At 43.3% G+C, this 24,763-nt stretch overlaps 1 protein-coding gene across 2 annotated transcripts in view; it reads right to left on the bottom strand.

The window, feature by feature from the left end:
• Positions 1 to 24,763, bottom strand: part of LOC142132485 (nuclear body protein SP140-like protein) — a 56,627-nt gene that overhangs the window by 20,370 nt on the left and 11,494 nt on the right. For both annotated transcript variants that reach the window (XM_075194429.1, XM_075194433.1), the window contains exons 5-12: positions 20,510 to 20,679; positions 14,215 to 14,368; positions 10,306 to 10,487; positions 9,657 to 9,807; positions 7,834 to 7,878; positions 6,534 to 6,593; positions 1,740 to 1,811; positions 202 to 312 (exon numbers count right to left, since the gene is read on the bottom strand). In XM_075194429.1, the coding sequence (XP_075050530.1) occupies positions 202 to 312; positions 1,740 to 1,811; positions 6,534 to 6,593; positions 7,834 to 7,878; positions 9,657 to 9,807; positions 10,306 to 10,487; positions 14,215 to 14,368; positions 20,510 to 20,679 (945 nt within the window). The remainder of the gene's footprint in view (positions 1 to 201; positions 313 to 1,739; positions 1,812 to 6,533; positions 6,594 to 7,833; positions 7,879 to 9,656; positions 9,808 to 10,305; positions 10,488 to 14,214; positions 14,369 to 20,509; positions 20,680 to 24,763) is intronic.

Here is a 24,763-nt window from a genome sequence, read left to right as displayed (position 1 = left end):
CCTTTCACTATCTGTCAGATATAATCTGATTTGCTTTACCCTGTCACTTATGTTTGTATACATTTTTGTATCATGTTGTGTCTTGGTTCTGTTTTCTGTATATGTAATGTACGGCGCTGCGGACCCTTTGTGGCGCCTTATAAGTCAATGATAATAATAATAATAATAATAATAATAATAATAATAATTAATAATACAAACCTTTGTGTCTCTTCTTTCCATTAACATGTTCCAAGTCATAATCAGGTGGTTCAGTATAATTAATAGGCTTCATTCTGCACTTTCTAATTGGCATCCAATTGTAATCCAAATCTGTATAATACAACCATAAAGCTTAGTACACATGAATATTTCAATATAGGATATCTTCTAAATAACTATAGGTGAACATCATGCTTCCAAATTATATCAATTACCATTCAAAGTTTATTAGTCGTAGTTGTGTTTTGTAAAGCGCACATTACACACGCCTGATTCATGTCTGCTAATATGTACATTCATCTGTCCTTTAGATTCATGCAAAGGCTCAGTAAAATGTTCTATGAAGATCACATAATCAACTGAGGATCACCTTATTCGTGCAACGTGTTACATAACAGTTACTAATAAAGCAAGTACTACATTTAGAGTTTAGCACCTCTTTTTAAACCACATACAACAACTGGTGTTAAAGTGAGGTGTTATGAAGAGGGTGACATATAATGTAATAAATACATTTTAATTTGTTTTTGTGCCAAGATAGTAAGCAAGGGCAGTGTTATAAATAGGTGTGTTATAACGAAGGGGCATCATTACAAGAAGATTGAACTAAAGTCAGTAATGTATAAACCCACTCATGAATGTAAACACATTAGTCTGCTTGAATTGTATAAATGGCTTAAAGTGATCTCCAAATTCAATTAAATGATTAAAACAGCGATCTCATAAGACACTAGTTCCCCAACTGTGCACCTATGTGCCCTGGGGTGCCTCGGCGATCTCACAGGGGTGCCTCTGCCAGGACCAGTGGTAAGCACTTGGTAATAATTTTGACTTAGGGGTGCCTTGAAGAAACTATGGAGACCCTAAGGGTGCCTTGAGCAGAAAAAGTTTGGGATCCACTGTCTTAAAGACTTAAATCCCTAGTGCCAGATTAAGGGCCCCATGGGCCTGGAGCTGAAGATAATGAAACGTCTGTTGTGAGCAGCGGTGGAAATCACATAAACTGTACTGATAACACCGACAGTGACTACCACGAAAAAACATTCACGAAACGGACTTGCCCGACAGTTAATGCCGGTTCTCATCTAAGGTAAGGGTTAGGGTTAGGAATAGGGTTAGGAATAGAGTTAGGGACCCAGCATTACCGCTTTAAAAGAAACGGATATAGCGGTCGCCATTTAAAACACACTGCCGTCATATTACTGGTGCTCGTACCATTACTGGTACTACTTTTGTCATTATAAAGGTCAGTCAGCATTTATTAACTCAGTTTTGTGAATTTTTTCTTTCACGGTACTCACTGTCGGTCTAATAGGCTCCGCTAAATCGTAGCCCACCCGTGAGCACAATGCCCTCGGAGGGGTTGTGCCAAGTGTCGTTTATACGTGGGCAGCACCATGGGAGGCCATAGCTAGTGTCTCATTCTACACATCTCCGTCTCCCTCCCCAATATCAGAGGGTGCCCAGGTGGGCAAGAAAACAACAAACAGATTAAAAACAGAAGAGTTGATTATTCATTATGAATTAAAATGTCTTACCTGGATATTCATCCGTACTGCCCAGCAACACCGACGTATTATCCTCCAGATGGTCCGATTGTCTGATGCTGTCTAAAAAAGAAATACATTTATTGAGCCTGGATCATAAAGGATCGGAAATGCCGTTACGTTCCGTATTTGCATAAAACCGCACTGCGCATGCCCAGGACCGGAGCATACGCCGGAGAATGCAGCAACATCCAATTCATCTTCAAGCGCAAAAGACTTTTGTTAAAGTCTATGATTTCAGGGGCGGAACAAGACAAGACACTGCATATAAAATGTATCAATCAATATAGACAGTGGACTGCATATAAATGCCCCTGTATTGATTTATATACATTTTAAACGCAGTCTCCTGCTTTTTTGATTGAACATTGTTGTTTTCACAAAAAAACAAGTAAATAAGTATCGAAAACAGGAGAGGGTACAGAAAAAAAAGAAAGAGAGGGCAGCATGATGGGGAAACAGAAAATGCAAGTGAGGGGTTACAGCACGAAAACAGCAACTGGATCGTTCAACATAATACTATGCATGGTAAAAGGGGGGAAAAAAAATAAAATAAAAAGAGAGAAATAAGTCCGAAGAAAATTTAGGTTAAGAGATAAAGGGGAAGGACGTAGAGTGAAAAGAGAGAGGATAAAAAAAATGGGAGTGGAGTTACTGCTCTGAGAAAGAAGAACGAACGGGAGAGGAGAGGAGACATGAAGTCACTAAAAGGGGAAGTGTCTCATAGTGCTCAGTCCAAGGACTCCAAATGCCGCTAAGTTTTTGGGTGTGCGGTGTAGGATGCTCAAGATAAATTCCATTGGATAGACTTGCCATACGCAATTAATAATGGACGGAAGCGAGGGAGGTTCTGAGTTCTTCCAGAAAGAAGCTATTTGGCATTTTTTTCTGGTGCTAAGGAAATGTGTGATGAGCTTCTGTGCATGTTTAGGAGCATCAGGGATGTGTCAGGATAGCAATAAATAAGACAGGAAATCAGGAATGAATGACTTGGGTGATATCATGGAGGAGATGAGGAGTAGCCTTCCAGAGGGGCATTACTTAGTGGGAAAGGCCGCCAAACGTGAGACAGATTACCAGTGTGTCCACAGAGCCGAGAACAAAGAGGTGAAGAGTTGGGGAATATAGTTTGGAGCCAGTGGGGAACCAAATACCAAAGATAGAAGATTTTCCCAACATTCTCGCAAATTTTGACACAAATTAAGGTTGTAGATTAATTTTAAAATCGGATTTTGTCCCACTCCTCAGGGTCAAGGGTTTCCCCCATGTTCATCTCCCATTTGAGTTTGTGGGGATCTTTAGAGGATCGTTCATGTTTTAATATAAGGTGGTAAAAAGTGTAGATAAGTCCACAAGAGAAGGATCTCAGAGTACACTCCGATACCAGGGGGTGAGGTAAGGTGAATGTCGGGGTCAGACAGTGTCATAGAAATGGCGGAGGTGAAGATATTGATAGAAGCAAGATGAGGGTATGTGGAGGCTCGTCTGTAAACGATGGAAAGAGTTTGGTGGGGGCCAGGTCATCAATAAATTTGATATGTCAGGTTCACTCTGAAAATTGAGACGGGGTTAGCCCAGGAGAAAAGGAAGTATTGTTCCAGAGGGGGGTCATGTGCCAGGTGTTAGGATCAAGGTCATAAGAGTCCAGGTAGCCAACAAAAACATGAGGGGGGAGGGAGGTTAGACACGAGAGGTTTATGTTGTGGTTGAGCCAGAGATGGGACGCGGGTGAGTAGATGCTGGAGAAGGCAGCCTCAAAGTCAACCCAAACCCTGGTACCGGGTGGTGAATGAAGGACACTGAGTGAGGCGAGTGGCACGGTAATACGTAAGTGGGGAAGACTGAGGTCGGCCTCTTTGGTAGGTTTATGAAGAAAACCCTTATGAATCCTGGGTTTCCTGGCCGACCAAACAAAAATTGGTTGCCAGTTGCTGAAGCACTTTGAAAGAGTTGGCGGGTACTTTCAGGAGGAAAGTGTGAAAAAGGTATAAACAGACATCTAAGAATATTCATCTTAAGAGAAGCGATTCTGCCCATCCAAGAGATTGTAAGTTTATCCCATTTGGCGAGGTCTGAATATTTTCCAGTAGAGGTAAGGAAGCTAGCGGCATAACATTGGTTAGAAGATCTGGTGAGATATACTCCCAAGTATTTAAGTTTATGGGATTGCCATTTAAAATCAAGGCTAGATTTCAGGTGTGGTATATATGAGGGAGGGATATTTAAATCAAGGATTTCTGACTTGGAGGTATTAATTTCATAGTTCGAGAAATAAGCAGTGGTCCTTAATGAGGTTTGGGAGGGATATCTGGGGGTAATGGACAGTGGGACATCGTCTGCATAGAAAGATAATTTGTGTTCGGATGGGCCTGCGCAGACACCAGAGATATCATGATTTTGACGTAATTTAACTGCAAGAGGTTCTAACATAAGAGCAAATATGACAGAAAAGCGTGGGTAAGCTTGGCATGTGCCATATTTGATTGCAAAGGCAGAGGGCAGAAATTCGTTGGCCAAGACAGAAGCAGTGGTATTGAAATGCAGGAGCGCAAAAGAAAGGGGCCCCTCATGCCTATGACCGTAAGGGTCTGTTGAATGTAAGGTCAACCCACCCTGTCAAACGCTCTCTCTGCGACATCTCGTGTCATCACATCTTTGATGACACGAGATTCAATCTATTAACAAGGATTTTTGCAAATAACGCGTGATCTATGTTTAGTAAAGAGATGGGTCTATAACTCCCACAAGAGTGGAGGTCCTGGCCAGGTTTGGGTATGACTGATGTGCACGGGGTGGTAGCTCTGTCAAATTTAGAGTCTCCATGGATCGAGTTAAGGAGCCTAAGCAACATGGGCACGAGGAGAGCAGTGAACACTTTATAATAGATAGCAGAGAAGCCATCCGGGCCAGGAACCAAAGTGTTTTTGAGGTCTTAAATCATCTGTGAGTTCTTCAGCTGTGATCTCCTAGTTCAAAAATAGGATTGTGCTGGAGTGAGTTTAGGAAGGTGTAAGGAAGTTAAGAGATCCTTAAATTTGGAGTGTAAGACTGGGATTGAAGATTCGTGGTGTGAGATTATAGAGGGAGGTATACAAATCTTTGAAGATGCCAGCTATTTGCTTGGGATCGTATGTGAGGTCGCCAGAGGGGGTTTTAATGGATGTGATATTGTTGCGAGTGCGTTTATCCCTTAACTTCTGAGCTAAAAGTCTATTTGCCCGGTCTCCCCTCTCACAAAATTTCTGTTGAATCCATTGTAGGGTTTTAGCAGCCTTTTTAGAAAGGATTTGGTGTAGTTGATCCCTGAGTGTAATGAGTTTTTTGTTACGGGAAATGTTATCGTGATGCAGTAAGTGACGAGATTTGTGGCTCTTTGATCTATTTAACTTCAGCCTGTTCCCTGGCATCCCGCGTATGTTAGCCTTAGTATCCGTCGAGTCATAGTAGGTTTGGGTACAGGTTATACAAGTGAGCTGCGGTTGAGAGACTTTGAAGTGGGTCTCTTGGAGGAAAACAATGTCCGGCTTTTGGCGTTTGAAGAGTGGGAGTGCAATAGTACGTTTAGTGGGAGAGTTAAAGCCGTTGACATTAATAGAAAGAATTTTAAGAATCTAGGAGGATCTGAGCGCCAAGGAAGGGCTAAAAGGGCGGGACATGTTTCCCTTCCGGGAGACAAGTCCAAGCGGAGAATAAATGGTACAACACAGGTACCGGAAATGAGGGGGGTGCAGCCCAGACATCCAAGCAACACAGGCGGATCACATGGAGGGGTGATGACAGTGGGAGCACAAGATGATAAAGAATAAAGAGAGTAGTTCGGCGAAAGAAGAAAAGGGGGTGTTGCTCATCAGAGTGAGGAGAACTCGAGAGAGTGAGAAAAATAGGAGAACCTGTGAAACAAAATTGCAATAGTAACAAATAAGAACAATAAGCATCTATCAGACATAAACCGATAAATCGGGAGAGATGTTGACACCGGAGGGACCATTGGGAGACATAGGAAGGGTTACTTAGGTTAGCAGTTGTCAGCAAGTGGGAGAGCTTAGCAATTAAACAATGGAAGTGTAAATTAAGGGAGCTGTGTCCCCCCACAACCACAAGCATCTCCCCACCCCACTATGTGCCAGCATAATATAGTTTGTTTAAGTGTCTGTGTATTTTGTCCTCTCCTGGTTATAAAGTCCTTTTTGGTGGCAAAAGCAATAATGGGTCTCATCTATTAACGCAATTTGCTTTTTTTTTTTTTTTTTAAACGGACGCAAAAAGCAAGCAGGTATGCCTATATTCAGCAAGAAGAGGTCGAAAAACTACTCTACTTGAATACAGGTCTAAGTATGCTCTGGCTATACTGGACTTGCCATATGCAGACAGACAACGCACTGCAGGATACGCACAATACATATCTATGTATAAAGTCCCATCAGAAGACACAGGAAAAAAATAAAATTATTAAATACAATAAACCCATTAATATCATTGACATTTAAAAAAAAAATAAAAAAGTTGTTTTCTTTTGCCTTTTTCCCCCCATCAAATACATTTATCAGGAAGCTATTAATGCCTACAGTACATAAAATGCATTTTTATAGTTGCTCGATTTTAAACACAAGTACTAGCATGCATAAGCAACAGTCATCGCTATCAATCAGCACTTACACCTGCCCTGCGTAGAGCTAATGTACACAAAATACCACACGTATCTGCATTTTATGTTCCTTAATGAACCAGGTTCAATATGTTTATATAAACCACATGTTGAATTAAAGTCAATGCTTTGATGAATACCTGTGGAAGGTCCACTAGATTCCTGTTCCTGTAGTTCACTGACTTGATCTGAACAGGACACTACAAAAACATTAACATCGGAAAATGTATTATACAGCACTGTACAGAAACTGTGCATTAAATTAGCACTGCACGACTAAGGAAATAAATATATCAGATGGTATTTTTACAAAATGTCGGCCAGCAAAATATGTAAAAAGAAGGAGTATAAAACCCTATTTAGAAGTTTCCTCCATTATATCAAAACTTTTGGTGACATCACATAATATCATAGAAAAAAAAATACACCAGCAAAGGCTACATTGAACCCAACATGTCCTAGTACCCACAATGCCCTATTTGTACTTTATGCGTTTATTTATGTTGCTGATACTATAGTCAGGGGAGGTCCCATCCTAGCAACTTAACCATGGCAGTGACAAAAAAGGGGTAGATTGAATTCAACGTGAACAGAGTGCAGAGACAGGCGATGTTCGGCAAGAAATACTCGCTCATTTTTCCTTGCACCCCATACAGGTGTGCAACCAATATGAGCTGAGATTCCTTACCGTAAAAAGCGTCAATGTTTGAGCCAGACATCGCATTGATTTCCGGCAGCACATCACATTGAAGTAAATGTCCCCCACAGAGAAAAGAAATATATAATATATAATATATATATATAAAAATTGTTAAAACTTAATCTTTCTCTGCAGTACCATTACATGTTTTATAACTGAATGGAATGGATATGTCCTAAGGACAAACAACTTCAATATAATTATTATGTGTTAAATACACTTTGTGTTTGCTGTCCCTGCAACAATTGTCGCTTTTACTTCCAACAAAGGGACACGTTATAATTGCAACCCTGCCGTGTCCTCTTCTGACAGCTTAAATGAGTTTCATACTTTATCGTGCCCTTTGAGACAAGGAGTATTCACGTTTCATCTAGAGTGATCTGTATATTGTATACTGTTACTGATATACTCCCATTTATATCACAGACCACAGGAATGTTTCAGGATATAATGTGATACATTAAGAGCATCATTATATTATACTATTGTTGGCAAAGATATTGAAGTAAGTGTCACATCAGTCAGTGCTGCAGACACTAATGTCCCCATAAGTATATTATTAGAAAACAACTAGTTCTACTGTGTGGGGACAACAGGTTACATTCCACAAACAATACATTGTGTTCTCACATTTTCATGTGTTTCACCCTAAAGGGTTGAAGAGATAAATTAAAATATTCACTATTTATTATCCTGCTCTCTAATCACACAAACACAGAGATGGTTCTGCAGTAAATTACCTGGAGACGGTGGATATATTTCCAGCTTTAACGCATCATTTAAATCTGCAAAGAACAGCAAACTATTTTAATAAGTTATAGATACATCATCATCATCATTTATATAGCGCCACTGATTCCGCAGCGCTGTACAGAGAACTCGCTCACATCAGTTTCTGCCCAATTGGAGCTTACAGTCTAGATTCCCTAACATATACACACACAGACAGACATAGGCAGAGACTAGGGTCAATTTTTATAGCAGCCAATTAACCTACCAGTATGTTTTTGGAGTGTATACAACTGTATTACTCGTATAATATGTTTGCGTGATTCAGCAATGTGAGACACACACACAAAGAGACAGACTAGGGTCAATTTGTTTGCAGCCAATTAACCTACCAGTATGTTTTAGGAGTATGGGACTAAACCAGAGCACCCGAAGGAAACCCACGCAAACACGAGGAGAACATACAAACTCCTCACAGATAAGGCCGTGGTCGGGAATTGAACTCATGACCCCAGTGCTGTGAGGCAGAAGTGCTAACCACTGAGCCACCGTGCTGTCCATGTCTAATTATGTTGCACTAGTGGAGCATGGCCTGTACTTAGCTTACACCTGTCCACCCATTTCACCACTTAAAGCATAAGAGGATGCAATATACACAAAAATAAAGATGGAAGCATTTTTGGTGCGCATGGATAGTACAGAAATGAGTATACTACACCCAAACAACCGTCATAGGTCCAACTCTAAACGTGGCCCACAGTTTCTATACTAGCAAGATAAACAGAGGACAATTGAAAACAATTCTTCTGTAACTGAAAACATGTCTGCGGGCCTCACTCAGATCTTCAGAATGTAGTGGATGAAATTCTGCGCTCTAATTGGCCAGACTATAGCATTAACGGGGGGGATAAAATATATAAAAATACGGATTAATGTAAACCGAGATCTTAAAATGTTTTTATAATTTTTTCCTTAATATGTGTTCCTTAGGGACACAACTAGTGCAGCCTAAATTTTACAGTCCAAAAATTGCTAAGGATGTGCACTAATATTTGTTTCAATTGCTTGTTGCTCAAAACTTAAAAAATTTAGTTCAATGTGTCAAGCTGAATACAGATCGGGCCTCCCCCTGTTAATTCAGATAGTTGTTTAAAGGGCAGAGGCACTGCCAATAATGCTGCCCGCCTGGACCAAGCAAGTAGCAGTAAGATAGAGGACTGGACCATTAGAGACATCAGGCAATATGCCGGATCGGAAAAACACAGCACTGTTGAGAAATGTGATTTTGCTAAGCTGACGCCATCTTGTTGCCTTATAGCCATTTTGTTTTCTTATAGCTTAAAGACAGATTAGATACAGCTAGTTTGTAGGAGTTATTCATTGTTTGCAGGAGACTGCTCATGGCCTTGAATATGGCAGCACAGGAGATAAGCCAACCCCCCCCCCCCCCTGGGGAGTATTCCTGTGTGATAATAACAGAATGTAGTAACATCTGTGTGAAGGGAGCATGAGTGGTTAAAACCTTTTGGGGGCATAGTTTTCTGATATATGAGATTTTTGCTATATAGATATGGACTTGTAACTAATAAAGCAGAGCCAATTGTACATGCAAACCATGCAGTGTATTTATTTCTCTCCAGTTGATGAGCTCATAACTGAAACTGACACTTACAGGTGAACAATCTGATTTAGATTTGAGACTGTCTTTATGTTAGCTTAATATGCTGATCTCTACCACTACTCTTTACTTGAAATTAAGATCATTATGATAAACATAATACATGCTTGCCTTAAACATAGCGTTAGTAACAGATTCGGCTCTGGCATGACCTACTTTGCAGGATGGTATTGAGATCGGGGTACAGTTCAAGGTAGTATTCCTGAAACACATAGGCAAAAAACATCTCTATGTTGTCTTGCTGGTCGATCAGGCAGAGAGCTTGGTACAACACCTCATTAGTGAGCCTCCTGTCAGCTTGCAGCTTCTGCCAAAAAAAACAAAAAAACAAAAACAGTTTGCTTATATATATTGCATACCACCCAGCTGTCCCTCACCGCTCTGACTTTTAATGATCAAACTTGTATTGCTTTTCATTTTACTGTTTGGTGAAGAATGATTAGGGGTGTGGCAGTTTCTATCTGGGGCGTGGCTTAAATGATTGTGGGTGTGGTCAAAATGAGCATCCTCGTGAAAAAAGGAATCTAAACTAGTTCAGATATTGTTGACTTCACATTTCAATCAATCAGGGTCATCTGAGAATAGGACAAAGATGCTTCAACAATCAAAAACAATTGGAGAAATCAGTGGAGTTTTTGGACATACATTGATTTAACTAAATTATTTAGACTGAATCAAGTACATAAATCCATATTTGCTTTTTATGAAGTTGGATGATGGCATCATTTTAAATAATAAATGTAATAAATAATTTGTTAACCAAGTAATGTAATTAGTCCCAAAAACGAGCATTAAACGCACTTACCAACAACTGTAATCTAGACAGCAGTCCTTTATCATGCAGTCCATGTAGTATTGGGAAACGTTCATCTATAGCTTCGCAAATATAGGCTTTGTTGTGTTCAAAAAAATCGAGTAGATCACCAGGCCTGGTAAACACTGGAAATTGTCTCCCATTAAATGGTCTAGATTGGTCCTCATTGGGTCCTGTGCACAGAAATATGTACTGTCAGTCTTTAATGTGCAACACAAAGGGCTATCTTACGTCACAGCTATGGCATTGGTTCCCAGTACATTCTTAGGCTGTATTTGTGCGAAACAGGTCAATTTAATGGGCCATTAAACGTCAAAATTTAAATTTTCAGATATGAACCATGAAGGTAAAATACACTGTTTAGCATTACCCTGACATTCTACAGTAAATAGTAAATCCATTACAGAGAGCCAAAGTTCCTTGTACATCACATGTGACATCACTGGACCCACCCATGTGTACAGATAGCAGACTAACAATGGAAACACCACTGAAGGTCTGGCCAGTCTGTGGCTCTCTAGATGTTGTGAAACTACAAGCCCCAACATGCTTTACCAGTAGACAGACAGCCAAAAACTGCTAGAGCACGCTGGGATATGTAGTATCAAAACACTTGAAGAGCCAGGCCTGCACTACGGCAAATGAGGGACATCAAGCATATTGACAGCAAGGGCTTCCACACAGGTAGTGTAACCTCCCAGCATGGTCAGGGTCATGTATAAGAATGCTGGACTGCCTGGTTGCCTATAATTATGACTACAAGAGAAGCCCTCTGTGACTTGGAAAGAGGGGCGATTGCTGGGACGCACTTGGCAGGAGCTTCAGTTGCTGAGACCACTCAATTTGCTAATGTTTCATGAGCAACAGTGTGGTGATTTCAGCTCAGGGAACAACATGACAGCCAATGGCAACAGCAAGTGGAAGCAGATACTCCACCGCATTTTCATGGCATGTTTTGGGTGCGGTCATAACCCAGAGACGGCAAGGCCAATCATTACTTCAGTGATCATCTTCACCCCATGTTGCAGCATTTCTTTCCCACAGGTATGATAAGCACGGCACGGACGCTATCCAAATGCCATGGACTCACCAGATCAGAACCCAATTGAGCATTTTTGGCATCAGTTGAGTGACTTTCTTGCTACATCCCTCCAGCACGATGTCGGAATGTATAGGAGGTGTGTCTGTGATGTTGTGTGTCTTTGTTATGGTAAATCTGAATTCCCTCCATATCGGGACTATTGTAATCGGTATTCTTTTGTCGCTATATCGATTGTCGCAATTTCAAGCATCGGAAAAACATACCCCACCCCTACCCGCATGTAGCAACTCAATGCTCTATTAAGTGACTTTATATTGGGTTTCCATACTTCTATCCAATACCAGTATGAATCAACCAACAATGACTGTCTGGTGCATCTAGTATTGTGACTCTTCATCGTCACTGTCTGATACAACACACTTCCAGATATCGTCTATTGGACGAGCCCGATGTTGGTGTGATTGTTATAGCTATTTCTATAATAATGGTGAAGAGTGACCCACAGGATTGACCTGTTATATCTGTTATTTCAATACAGCAGAGCCCAGGCTGTATTGAAATTGTGTTTACTGCAGAGGTCAGAGCGAGACTCTTATGACGAGTCAACAATAACTGTTACTAATAACATTTGCCTGCCTTAGCCCCGCAAGTTGGTTTGGGCTAAGTAATATCGAAGGCTTCAAGTGCTTTATCTAATGACCTGGAGGAGGTATATTGGATGGACTAGCCATGCCCACGGCAGGCGCATACTTTTAGGCCATGACAACATCTAACAAATGAGGCTTGTAACAACAGAGGCATTAGTTGCTAACAGCATGCATTAATAACACTACCCTTGTTTCTGTCCCTCAAGTCCGATGCCTTGGGGTCATTCTTGATTCCTCCCTCTCCTTCAATCCTCACATTATGTCCCTCTCAAAATCCTGCTACTTCCACCTTCGGAATACATCCAAAATTTGCCCCTTTTTCGCCACGGAAGCGACGAAAACCCTCGTTCACTCGCTTGTAATCTCTTGCCTTGACTACTGTAACCTCCTTCTCTGTGGCCTACCTGATTCTCGCCTTGATCCTCTTAAGTCTATCCTCAATGCTGCTGCCCACGTCATTTTTCTCTCTCACTGATCTATCTTTGCTGTCTCCCTCCAACAGTCACTACATTGGCTCCCCATGGCCTACAGAATTAAATTTAAACTTCTCACCCTCACCTTTAAAGCTCTTAATCAATTCTCCCTTCCCTACATCTCCAATCTCATCTATCTAATTACACTCCTAGCCGCCGCCTCGGCTCTGCCTGTGACCGCCGCCTCACTACTTCACTGATCACCTCCTCTCAATCTCGTCTTCAGGACTTTGCACGGGCTGCTCCCCAGCTGTGGAACGATCTTCCACGTTCCATCAGGTTAGCATCTACTCTCAAAGGCTTCAAACGTGCCCTTAAGACTCATTTCTTTATTCAAGTCTATCAGTCCTCCTCCTAACTCTCTCCCCCAGTTAGTACCACCCTATTTGTGTCTCCCCCTTTCCTTTAGGATGTAAGCTCTCAGAAGCAGGGCCCTCTTTCCTTGTGTGCTCCTTCTACTATTCCATCACCCTCTGTACCTCTTGGCCTGCTTCCCTAGCCCTATTTTCTTAAGCATCGGCCTACTTCTTGCTGATTTCTACCATCACTTTCACTCATTGCCCCAGTAATAATTTGATTTGCATTACCATGTTCCCTGTGTCTGTGTATATATTTTTGTTCTTTCTGTATCATGTTGTGTAATAGCTCACTGTTTTTGGTATGTTATGTACGGCGCTGCGGACCCTTTGTAGCACCTTATAAATTAAAGATAATAATAGTAATGCATGAATTAAACAATTTGAGTAAACAATGTTCTTTCTGGATTAATTAAGCTATGTCTGGTGTAATATAAAGAACTTTATACGTTGGATGAGCGAAGGTTCTAACGAATGGCTTGTTGTAATCATTTCTAATGTGTCTACCTGGATGTGGCTAAAAAATATTGCGATTCTCAGAAACACTTGAAACAGTGCAGCATGGTTTATAAATATACTATGAATATATAGCAATTTTACTTTATAGGTATTTAAATAAAATTGTTTAACAGTGTCTTTTTCGGCAGATTATAAATATGTTTAAGTTTGTAACCTATAGAGGCTGTAATAACTTCTTTTACTTCGAGATTTAGTGACACATGAAAGTTGACATGGGGTGGCCAAACGTTTGCATACAACGGTAAGTCTGCGAAGTTGTGAAAAATAAATAAAGTTCATTGTCAGGAACTGATAAGAGAGACTCACACATTTTATTATCGTCTGGAACATGAGCCAGCCAGTCAATTATTTTGTGTGTTCATCACTACAAAACCACCTCTTTGGCTTAAGGGATGTTTTCTTAGGGGGTGCTATTCCTTTCTTCATGCAAGTTTTCATTTATTATGTATTTGAGTTAATAATTAGCTAGAAAAAGTACAATAAGCTTGATATTGTGGCTTTACAATACAACTATAGGGGATGGCCAGACTGACTAGCCACTATCAACTAGTCAGTACATTCTATACAATAAACCAGATAAGATGCTGATGTATTGTCTGGGCTATTTGTACACTTAGATAGCTAATGTTGCTACTAACAAGTGATGTAATAAGCGTTTGGGCACCAGTAAGTGCACAAGTTAACAAAACGCCTGTTAAGATACCAATATATTAGCTGGATAAATATGACAAGAACAGCAATCTAAGGCAAACGCAGGAATATGTACCTGTTTGTTTATAAATGTGTGTCATGACCTTAGCAATAGGATTGGTCTGTCATCCGCACTGTCACTTTCAATATAACATATTTGGAACACAAAGTACCTTGTAGCATGTCCTGTAGGGCAGGGTACACTTTCAGGTAACATTGCTGGAATATATACTCGAAGACTACATTTAACTTCATGTCCTTCTTCTGAATTACGGACAGACATTCATATATCACCCGGGAGACGGGCCTCTCGTCTGCCTGCAGTTTCTGTAATAGAAAGCACATGTTAATAGTAAGGATTTGGCATTACGGAGAGAGGATATGAGAGCACCATGAAAAGTTGATTGAAAAGAAAACTGTCCCCCCGATGGATTGTGATGTCATGATGCAACCAATGTAGGTGCATTTCCTGTATGTTCAGCAATCGAGCCAAATAATAATAATATTCGGCAGCACGGTGGCTCAGTAGTTAGCACTTCTGCCTTACAGCACTGGGGTCATGAGTTCAATTCCAGACCATGGCCTTATCTGTGTGGAGTTTGTATGTTCTCCCCGTGTTTGTGTGGGTTTCCTCCTGGTGCTCCGGTTTCCTCCCACACTCCAAAAACATACTGGTAGGTTAATTGGCGGCTAACAAATTGCCCTTAGTCCCTCTCTCTGTCTGTGTGTATGTGTGTGTGTTAGGGGATTTAAACTGTAAGCTCCAATGGGGCAGGGACTGATGTGAATGAGTTCTCTGTACAGCGCTGCGGAATTAGTGGCGCTATAAAAATAAATGGTGATGATGATGATGATAAGGCTCATTTATGTACGTACAAAAGCATGCACATCTCCATTTGTGACATCAGTTATCTATTTCTCATAAATAAACCAGTTTCTGCTGCACATCAAGATGAAGCTAGTTGTGCGTCTTGTATTTCGCCTACGTGTTGAAAACAGATTTGGTTTTGTGGGACAAGATATTTAAATAAGATTCAAAGGGGGTAAGGGGGTAATTTGCAGGGGCTTTTCATGGTTAGCAACCTCTTTCCACCATCAGAAAAAATGGATTTTTATGGGTCCTCAGGCAGTGCTGGTAATTAGAAGGCATGCTACACAGGCTGTACTTTCAAGCAGACTTATCTATCTCCCAGGTGCATTCACATGTTCATCTATATCTATGTATAAAAAGAAATTCAAAACACACACAAGTGACACACGTATTTAAGATTAAGGAGCCCAAGTAGAGCTGAAGGGAAACAGCGTTTTTCAGCAAATATTGCGCTTTTCTACTGCTGCGCATGTCCACAAAGCACTAGTTAAGTTTGCAGCCATATGTTGACTAATTTGCATATTGCGCTTATAGCCCCTTATAATTAAAGAAGCAGAAATGAAGGAGGGCGTGTTTAAGGGCATGTTGGAGGTAATATGAATTGTAATCCTGCGAGCAGGGCCCCCTTACCTCTCTGTCTGTGTTACCCAGTAATGTAGTATTGTTTTATTACTGTGTTTGTCCTCAATTGTAAAGCGCTACGGAATTTGCTGGCGCTATATAAATAGCCCGAGAATCAGACGCAGGAGACGGCAAACTTGCATAACATAAGTTACACACTGACGATCTGCTTAGATGGATCTGGCTCAACATACCTGTGTACAATGCGTCTTTTTCTTTTGGATGCAATTTATGTCTGCGCTTATAACAGAAAATGCGTCCTACTCTACATGAGGCCCTCAAAGTCCCCTCACTTGCATGATTTATTTAAGACATTAATGAGGCTGGAACGAGTACTAATTTTAGAGAAGAATCGCAGGGTTCAAAATTTACCAATGGAGGTGGTAAGTAGTGGCAGGTAGTGACACTATTCCACCAGGAACATTTCCATCTATAATCCCGCAAAACCAGGTTCCGACTGATTCTACCGACCATTTCCAAAACATAGCAATAGTAGAAAGCAGCCGTGTATGGATAATGCGGATAAATAAGTGCTATTATGCAAAGGTAATAATACGTTTCTATGTTTGTAAATTACCCTTTATGACAGGAGGACGATGTTTTTTGCTATGGACTCCTTTAATGACAGGTATAGATTTCTTCCTCAGTTTTTAAGTACACAATTTTTCAGAACCACATTTCCAAATTAACATTACATCTGAATTAGACTTTCTTTGACATATAGTTTTCTAGATCTGCGCCACCCTTTAGAGACAAAGTTATTTAACTTACCTATTTCCATACTTATCTATTTTAAATATCCGGTTTTGAATGGATGTACTTAGTACAGAGTTCTCCCCAGAAAACGTTTCCATTAAGAAGCAGCCGTGTGGGGGCAGTTGTAATACTTTGCAATAATAATGAAAAATGTTGGAGGTTATTGTCCACACCTGCCAGGACTGGTCAGACTGGTGGTCAGTGGTCTACCACACACTGCTGGCTGTAGTGCTCACATAGCACCTGTTCTAATAGGAGAAACAATGGTTTATTCTATTATAATCAGGGCCGGCGCTACCATTAGGCAGCCTTAGGCAGCTGCCTAGGGCGCCGGCCTCTGGGGGGCGGCACTGTGGCCGAGGAGACTGATTATTAAAAAAGCAATTATGAATAAGTTCATTTTAAGCGGGCGGCGTGATCGCCGCCGGGCGGATCGTCCGCCCGCAATATAGTGGTCCTGTAGACCTAAGCGGTGCTGCACTGTAAGCAGCACCGCATTTTCAAATGTGCCTGGCGCCTGGCGCCTGGCAGCGTCGTGACGTCACGACGCTGCCAGTGTAGAGAGCCGACAGGAGTCTGACAGAAGTAAAGAGAGAGGAAAGAAGCAAGAAACAAGAGGCGGAGAAGAGAATGGAAGAAAAGTGAAGGTGAGTACAGAAAAGGGGGAGAGGTAGTGAAAGTATGGAACAGAGAAACGGAGGGGAGGGTGACAGAAGTATGCTGCAGAGAACCGAGGGGGGAGGAGGAGTGGATGCTACAGTAAAAAGGGGAAGAGGGAGAATGAATGCTACATAAAATGTGTGTGGTGGAGAATGCATGCTACATAAAATGTGTGTGTGGGGGGATAATGGAAGCTACAGAATATGTGGGGGGGGGGGGGGGGGAGAATGGATGCTACAGTAAATGTGTGTGTGGGGGAGAATGGATGCTACAGAAAGTGTGGGGGGGGGGGAGAATGGATGCTACAGAATATGTGGGGGGGGGGAGAATGGATGCTACAGTAAATGTGTGTGTGGTGGGAGAATGTATGCTACAGAAAGTGTGGGGGGGGGGGGGGAGAATGGATGGTACAGAATATGTGGAGGGGAGAATGGAAGCTACAGAATATGTGTGGGGGGGGGGGGGGGAGAATGGAAGCTACAGTAAATGTGTGTGTGGGGGAGAGAATGGATGCTACAGAAAGTGTGGGGGGGGGGGGGAGAATGGAAGCTACAGTAAATGTGTGTGTGGGGGGAGAATGGATGCTACAGAAAGTGTGGGGGGGGGAGAATGGAAGCTACAGTAAATGTGTGTGTGGGGGGAGAATGGATGCTACAGAATATGTGGGGGGGGGGGGGGGAGAATGGATGCTACAGTAAATGTGTGTGTGGGGGAGAGAATGGATGCTACAGAATATGTGGGGGGGGGGAGAATGGATGCTACAGTAAATGTGTGTGTGGGGGAGAGAATGGATGCTACAGAAAGTGTGTGTGGGGGGAGAATGGATGCTACAGTAAATGTGTGTGTGGGGGGAGAATGGATGCTACAGAAAGTGTGGGATTACACTTATAAATGTCCTTAAGTTAGAGACTATGGAGTCTATGTACTAAAATAGTGCCGTGACAAATTGCAGCTATGCAAGGGCATAGGTGACATATGTGAGAATAGCTAGTGGGCAGATGGGCATGTGTGAGTGAAGTTGGTGGACAGCGGGTACATGTCAGTCTGTAACAGGTGAGTGATGTCATGTTTTCTTTTTTTTGTTTGTTTGGTTCTGAAATCTAACATTTAGAGCCTCCACTCTAGATATCCTGTGTTTGCTCCTGGGCAGCAGTGAAGCCTGGACAGCATTCTGCGCCAGACATCAGTGCTGCGTCAGACATCTGAACTGCATCCTAGCCAGCCAAGAGGAGGTAAGAGTTATTTTTATTTCAAAAATTCTAAGTGTGTTAGGGGCTGTGAAATAAAAAAATATTTTTTTATGTGGGGGGGGGGGGGGGGGGGGGGGGGGCGACGAGCTTAAACTTTGCCTAGGGCGCCGGGCAACCTTGCACCGGCCCTGATTATAATAGGACTCTATCGGGGTCCAAAAGCCGGGTGGTAAATACAAACAGCTGAGTGGAGCACCCGGGAAATAGGTGCTGAGGGGAACACTGTAGTAGGCCAATACATATAGCCCATAATATGGAGTGTGGGTAGAACACCGGAGATGGCATGTTGCAGATACGTCACATGGTTAAGTAGATGCACTTAGCAATGCTACCTGAATTCTTAGCCAGCGCTGGCTTGTAATGACAGGTTACTATGGGGATATGTGATGCTAGTTAAAAAAACATACTTCTAAAAGGTGAAGTTAAGGAAGAAAACCTGCACTTAGTGGGGTTAAATTTGAAAACCTAATAATTAAAACTGATCACCATCTAGACTATACAATTATATTGAAAATGGTGTAATTCAGTATTGCTTATATCTGGTAAATACAGAAGATCTCTGAACGGTTTGTCCAAATTAACAAAGACCACAAAATGCTGAAGTGTTAAAATGACTCTATGCTAGAGGAACCTCAAACAGAAGGAATATCAAGGCAAATTAGCGTTCTTCATCATAGACTAGTAAATACATACTAATATTTAGCATTCGGGCAAAAAGTAATGTATCATCGCTATTTATGAAATAAAAAAATAAACCCACAATTTTAGAATTAGGCTGAATTCTCAGAAATGTGTTCGAGCAAAACCTGAACCGGATCCTACTAAAAGGTACTTGCCTGTCTTTTATTATTTAAGGATGCATACATGTATTGGACTGCATAATATAGCATTATAGAGCATAATATACCACATCATACCAAGCAATGGCCATATTATTCTGCAAAGAAAATGACGCCCCTTTTTCCTACACTAACTAAAGAACCGTCATTCCCGGCGCAGCACATGACTGCCATTCTTACACAGGGCAAATGGTGGCCATTCTCATTCAGATCAAATAAGCGCCATTCCCTTATTCACCCACCATATAGCAGAGAAATACCCTACAGCAGTGGTTCCCAAACTGTGTGCCTAGGCTCCCTGGGGTACCTTGGGGATCTCACAGGGGTGCCTCGGCCAGGGCCAGTGGTAAGCAAGGCGGGGGACTACTTGGTAATTATTTTGGCTTAGGGGTGCCTTGACAAATTTTGGAGACCTTAAGGGTGCCTTGAACTGAAAACGTTTGGAATCCACTGCCCTACAGTATTGCAAGTCACATGTTGTAGAGGAATTAGCCCTCACACACTGAACCAAGTATTGCAGAGATATCCTCAGATATACCAGAAAGCTTTAGCATTTTAAAGATTACCCCGTGAAACAGCCAACACAAGTTACAAGAGATACACTAATCAGCCAGCCACTTGTTGCACAGAACCAACTCCCCAAATGCCTGAAACCGGTTGTACAGACGATCCAATTTCCAGGGTATCAACACCGTAGTCTCAATTATCACATGTGCACTAACTTTTACAAACCACATAAATATTACAAGCCCCCAGCCAGACCATGCCCAGTAGTCTGTGAGACAAACTGCAATACTGGGAATGAAAACACCCACCCAGGGCAAAATGACGTGCAGCCATCACTTCCGCTATCAGCAGACAGGGGGCAGTGTGCAGATCTATGTTGGATTTAGTTTGTCTGCAAAATCCTTTAAAAAATGGCTAGAATCACACAGAATACCAAAACAAATCCAGGATTCGCCATGTCCCTAAAAATAACACTTAATAAATTACTATTAATTAAAAGCAAAAAGCCCTTCTAGCAAGTATTTATTTTCATACACTCCACTTCATATTCTAAAGTGTAAATAGTAGACAACATCCATGGGAAAAAATGAATACTACACTCAGGATAGAATGTATCATGTATTATATAATGCATAAAGGGTATAGATTGTATGAAGGAGTATTACTTGCTAGAGGACCCTTTGTTTATTGTAACACAATTCACACATATGTGTTACAGAAATAATTCTATAATATACATAAATGCAACATCTGACTGTGTAGGTCAGAAAAACTAAACATTTGTCATTGTTTCTACCCTAAATGTTCATTACAGATTAATTTACCCTTTGGTAAATTAATTCAGATACTAGAAATCATTGCCCACACAAAAGACAGCCAAGTCTTTGGCTGTTTTTAAACATATAATAAAGACTGCACAAACGTGGCTAAATATAAGAAGTTATAAGCAGTATAAAATGCTCACCAGTGACTCAGTCTCAGAGAGGATTGTAAGGTCTTGCAGACCGTGCAGAAATGGGAAACAATCCGTTATCGCAAGACAAATCGGAACTTTTTCCTGGGCAAAAATCAAGTAGTCAGTGTCCATGTCCACAGTGCTCGACGTACTGTTCCCAGATCTATCTTCAGTGTATTCTGCACAGACAACAGTAATGTATTAACTGTGATTTATTATGTGTTATAAAAATAATAAACATTTTATCTTAATAACTGATAAAAAAAACACATCATAAAACATGACCAGACATGAAGACAATATAATGCTATTATACACTATACAGACATAGGACACTACACCCCCAACATGACCATAATACAATTCTATTACACTCTATACAGACATAGGACACTACACCTCCAACATGATCCTAATACAATTCTATTACACTCTATACCAGGGGTGTCCAACCTTTTAGCTTCCCTGGGCCACATTGGAAGACGACGAGTTGGTTTGGGCCGCACATACACTAACACTACACTAACAATAACGATAGCTGATCATCCAAAAAACCATTGAAAACATAGTTAACATATATATATATATATATATATATATATATATATATATATATATGAGAAAAAAAAGTGATATATATATATTATATATATATATATATATAATATATATATATATATATATATATATATATATATATATATATATATATATATATATAAAAAAACTTTTTTTCAAATCCCCCTATACTTACCTTTCAATTGCCCTGTTCAAAAAATCCTCTCTAGTTATTATACTATAATCACTTTTTGTATTGTTTTGATGCAATATCAATAAAGTGCATTTAAGCCAGGCATTGTATATCAGGGTGCCCTGACCAGGCCTGCGGTACCTGACATATACACCACTGTGACCCCAAATTGTCACCTGTTTTGATAATTACACCACTATGTTAGTTAAGGGATAACAACTTATAATGGGCCAAAGAGAATAATATATAATGCCCCATTAGTAATACAAGTAGAAGTATGTAGCAGGGAGATAAGGTCCATGATGCTCCAGGACCAGGTGACTTTTATTCACTTGTCAGCGTCTCTTGAAATAATAAAAAAAATCCCCCTTAAGTTACCTTGTAATTGGCTTGTTCTCCTGTCATCTTCTCTTCTTCTTTTCTGCTGTGCTGTGCTGTGCTGTGCTGTGCTGTGCTGTGCTGTGCTGTGCTGTGCTGTGCTGTTGATTGTTCTTCTCGCGCGGGTGTCTCCTCTGTGCTGCGCTCCGCAATGAATGTTGGGCGTGATGACGCCGGACATTCACTGCGAGCACCGCACGGAGGAGGAGACAAGGGAGGGAGCCGGAGTACCAGCTGACGTTACCGCGTGACCGCAAGGTAAGTATTTTTTTTCCATTAACAGTGCTGCCCCCTTGCCACAACCAAAACTCCTTCTGGGCCACATTTACATGAGAGCTGGGCCACATGCGGCCCGCGGTTTGGACAACCCTGCTCTATACAGACATAGGACACTACATCCCCAACATGACCTGACCACTGGACATGATCATAATACAATTCTATTACATACTATACAGACATAGGACACTACACTCACCAAAAAACCACTTCACATGACTATTATATAATGCCATTACACAATAAAGGAACAATTATCCCTGTTCCAATTACAATTAAATAAATTGCTACGGAATTTGCTGGCGCTATATAAGTGTTGATGATGATGATGACGACAATGTTCTTTTGATCAGACAACCTTGGATTGAACTGATGAATGTGTCCAGTTCTCCCTCACCCCCACCACCAGGGAAGCACACACACTCAGCTCTCCCTCACCCCCAGGGAAGCGCACACACTCAGCTCTCCCTCACCCCCACGGAAGCGCACACACTCAGCTCTCCCTCACCCCCAGGGAAGTGCACACACTCAGCTCTCCCTCACCCCCACCACCAGGAAAGCACACACACACTCAGCTCTCCCTGACCCCCACCACCAGTGAAGCACACACACACTCAGCTCTCCCTGACCCCCACCACCAGGGAAGCACACACACTCAGCTCTCCCTGACCCCCACCACCAGGGAAGCACACACACTCAGCTCTCCCTGACCCCCACCACCAGGGAAGCACACACACTCAGCTCTCCCTGACCCCCACCACCAGGGAAGCACACACACTCAGCTCTCCCTGACCCCCACCCCCAGGGAAGCAAACACACAATCAGCTCTCCCTGATCCCCACCACCAGGGAAGCAAACACACAATCAGCTCTCCCTGATCCCCACCACCAGGGAAGCACACACACTCAGCTCTCCCTCACCCCCACCACCAGCGAAGCACACACACTCAGCTCTCCCTCACCCCCACCACCAGGGAAGCACACACACTCAGCTCTCCCTCACCCCCACCACCAGCGAAGCACACACACACTCAGCTCTCCCTCACCCCCACCACCAGCGAAGCACACACACACTCAGCTCTCCCTCACCCCCACCACCAGGGAAGCACACACACTCGGCTCTCCCCCACCACCAGGGAAGCACAAACACTCGGCTCTCCCCCACCACCAGGGAAGCACACACACTCGGCTCTCCCCCACCACCAGGGAAGCACACACACTCGGCTCTCCCCCACCACCAGGGAAGCACACACACACTCAGCTCTCCCTGACCCCCACCACCAGGGAAGCACACACACTCGGCTCTCCCTCACCCCCACCACCAGGGAAGCACACACACTCGGCTCTACCCCACCCCCACCACCAGGGAAGCACACACACTCAGCTCTCCCTCACCCCCACGGAAGCACACACACACTCAGCTCTCCCTCACCCCCACCACCAGGGAAGCACACACACACTCAGCTCTCTCTCACCCCCACCACCAGGGAACCACACACACTCAGCTCTCCCTCATCCCCACCACCAGGGAAGCACACACACTCGGCTCTCCCCCACCACCAGGGAAGCACACACACTCGGCTCTCCCCCACCACCAGGGAAGCACACACACACTCAGCTCTCCCTGACCCCCACCACCAGGGAAGCACACACACTCGGCTCTCCCTCACCCCCACCACCAGGGAAGCACACACACTCGGCTCTACCCCACCCCCACCACCAGGGAAGCACACACACTCGGCTCTACCCCACCCCCACCACCAGGGAAGCACACACACTCAGCTCTCCCTCACCCCCACCACCAAGGAAGTACACACACACTCAGCTCTCCCTCACCCCCACCACTAGGGAAGCACACACACTCGGCTCTACCCCATCCCCACCACCAGGGAAGCACACACACTCAGCTCTCCCTCACCCCCACGGAAGCACACACACACTCAGCTCTCCCTCACCCCCACCACCAGGGAAGCACACACACACTCAGCTCTCCCTCATCCCCACCACCAGGGAAGCACACACACTCGGCTCTCCCCCACCACCAGGGAAGCACACACACTCGGCTCTCCCCCACCACCAGGGAAGCACACACACTCGGCTCTCCCCCACCACCAGGGAAGCACACACACACTCAGCTCCCCCTGACCCCCACCACCAGGGAAGCACACACACTAGGCTCTCCCTCACCCCCACCACCAGGGAAGCACACACACTCGGCTCTACCCCACCCCCACCACCAGGGAAGCACACACACTCGGCTCTACCCCACCCCCACCACCAGGGAAGCACACACACTCGGCTCTACCCCACCCCCACCACCAGGGAAGCACACACACTCGGCTCTACCCCACCCCCACCACCAGGGAAGCACACACACTCGGCTCTACCCCACCCCCACCACCAGGGAAGCACACACACTCAGCTCTCCCTCACCCCCACCACCAAGGAAGTACACACACACTCAGCTCTCCCTCACCCCCACCACTAGGGAAGCACACACACTCGGCTCTACCCCATCCCCACCACCAGGGAAGCACACACACTCAGCTCTCCCTCACCCCCACCACCAGGGAACCACACACACTCAGCTCTCCCTCATCCCCACCACCAGGGAAGCACACACACTCAGCTCTCCCTCACCCCCACCACCAGGGAAGCACACACACACTCAGCTCTCCCCCACCACCAGGGAAGCACACACACACTCAGCTCTCCCCCACCACCAGGGAAGCACACACACACTCAGCTCTCCCCCACCACCAGGGAAGCACACACACACTCAGCTCTCCCTCACCACCAAGGAAGTACACACACTTGGCTCTACCCCATCCCCACCACCAGGGAAGCACACACACT

Source organism: Mixophyes fleayi, chromosome 1, assembly GCF_038048845.1.
Source record: "Mixophyes fleayi isolate aMixFle1 chromosome 1, aMixFle1.hap1, whole genome shotgun sequence".
In the NCBI taxonomy this organism is placed as follows: Eukaryota; Metazoa; Chordata; class Amphibia; order Anura; family Limnodynastidae; genus Mixophyes; species Mixophyes fleayi.
This window is presented reverse-complemented; position numbering and strand designations above follow the sequence as displayed.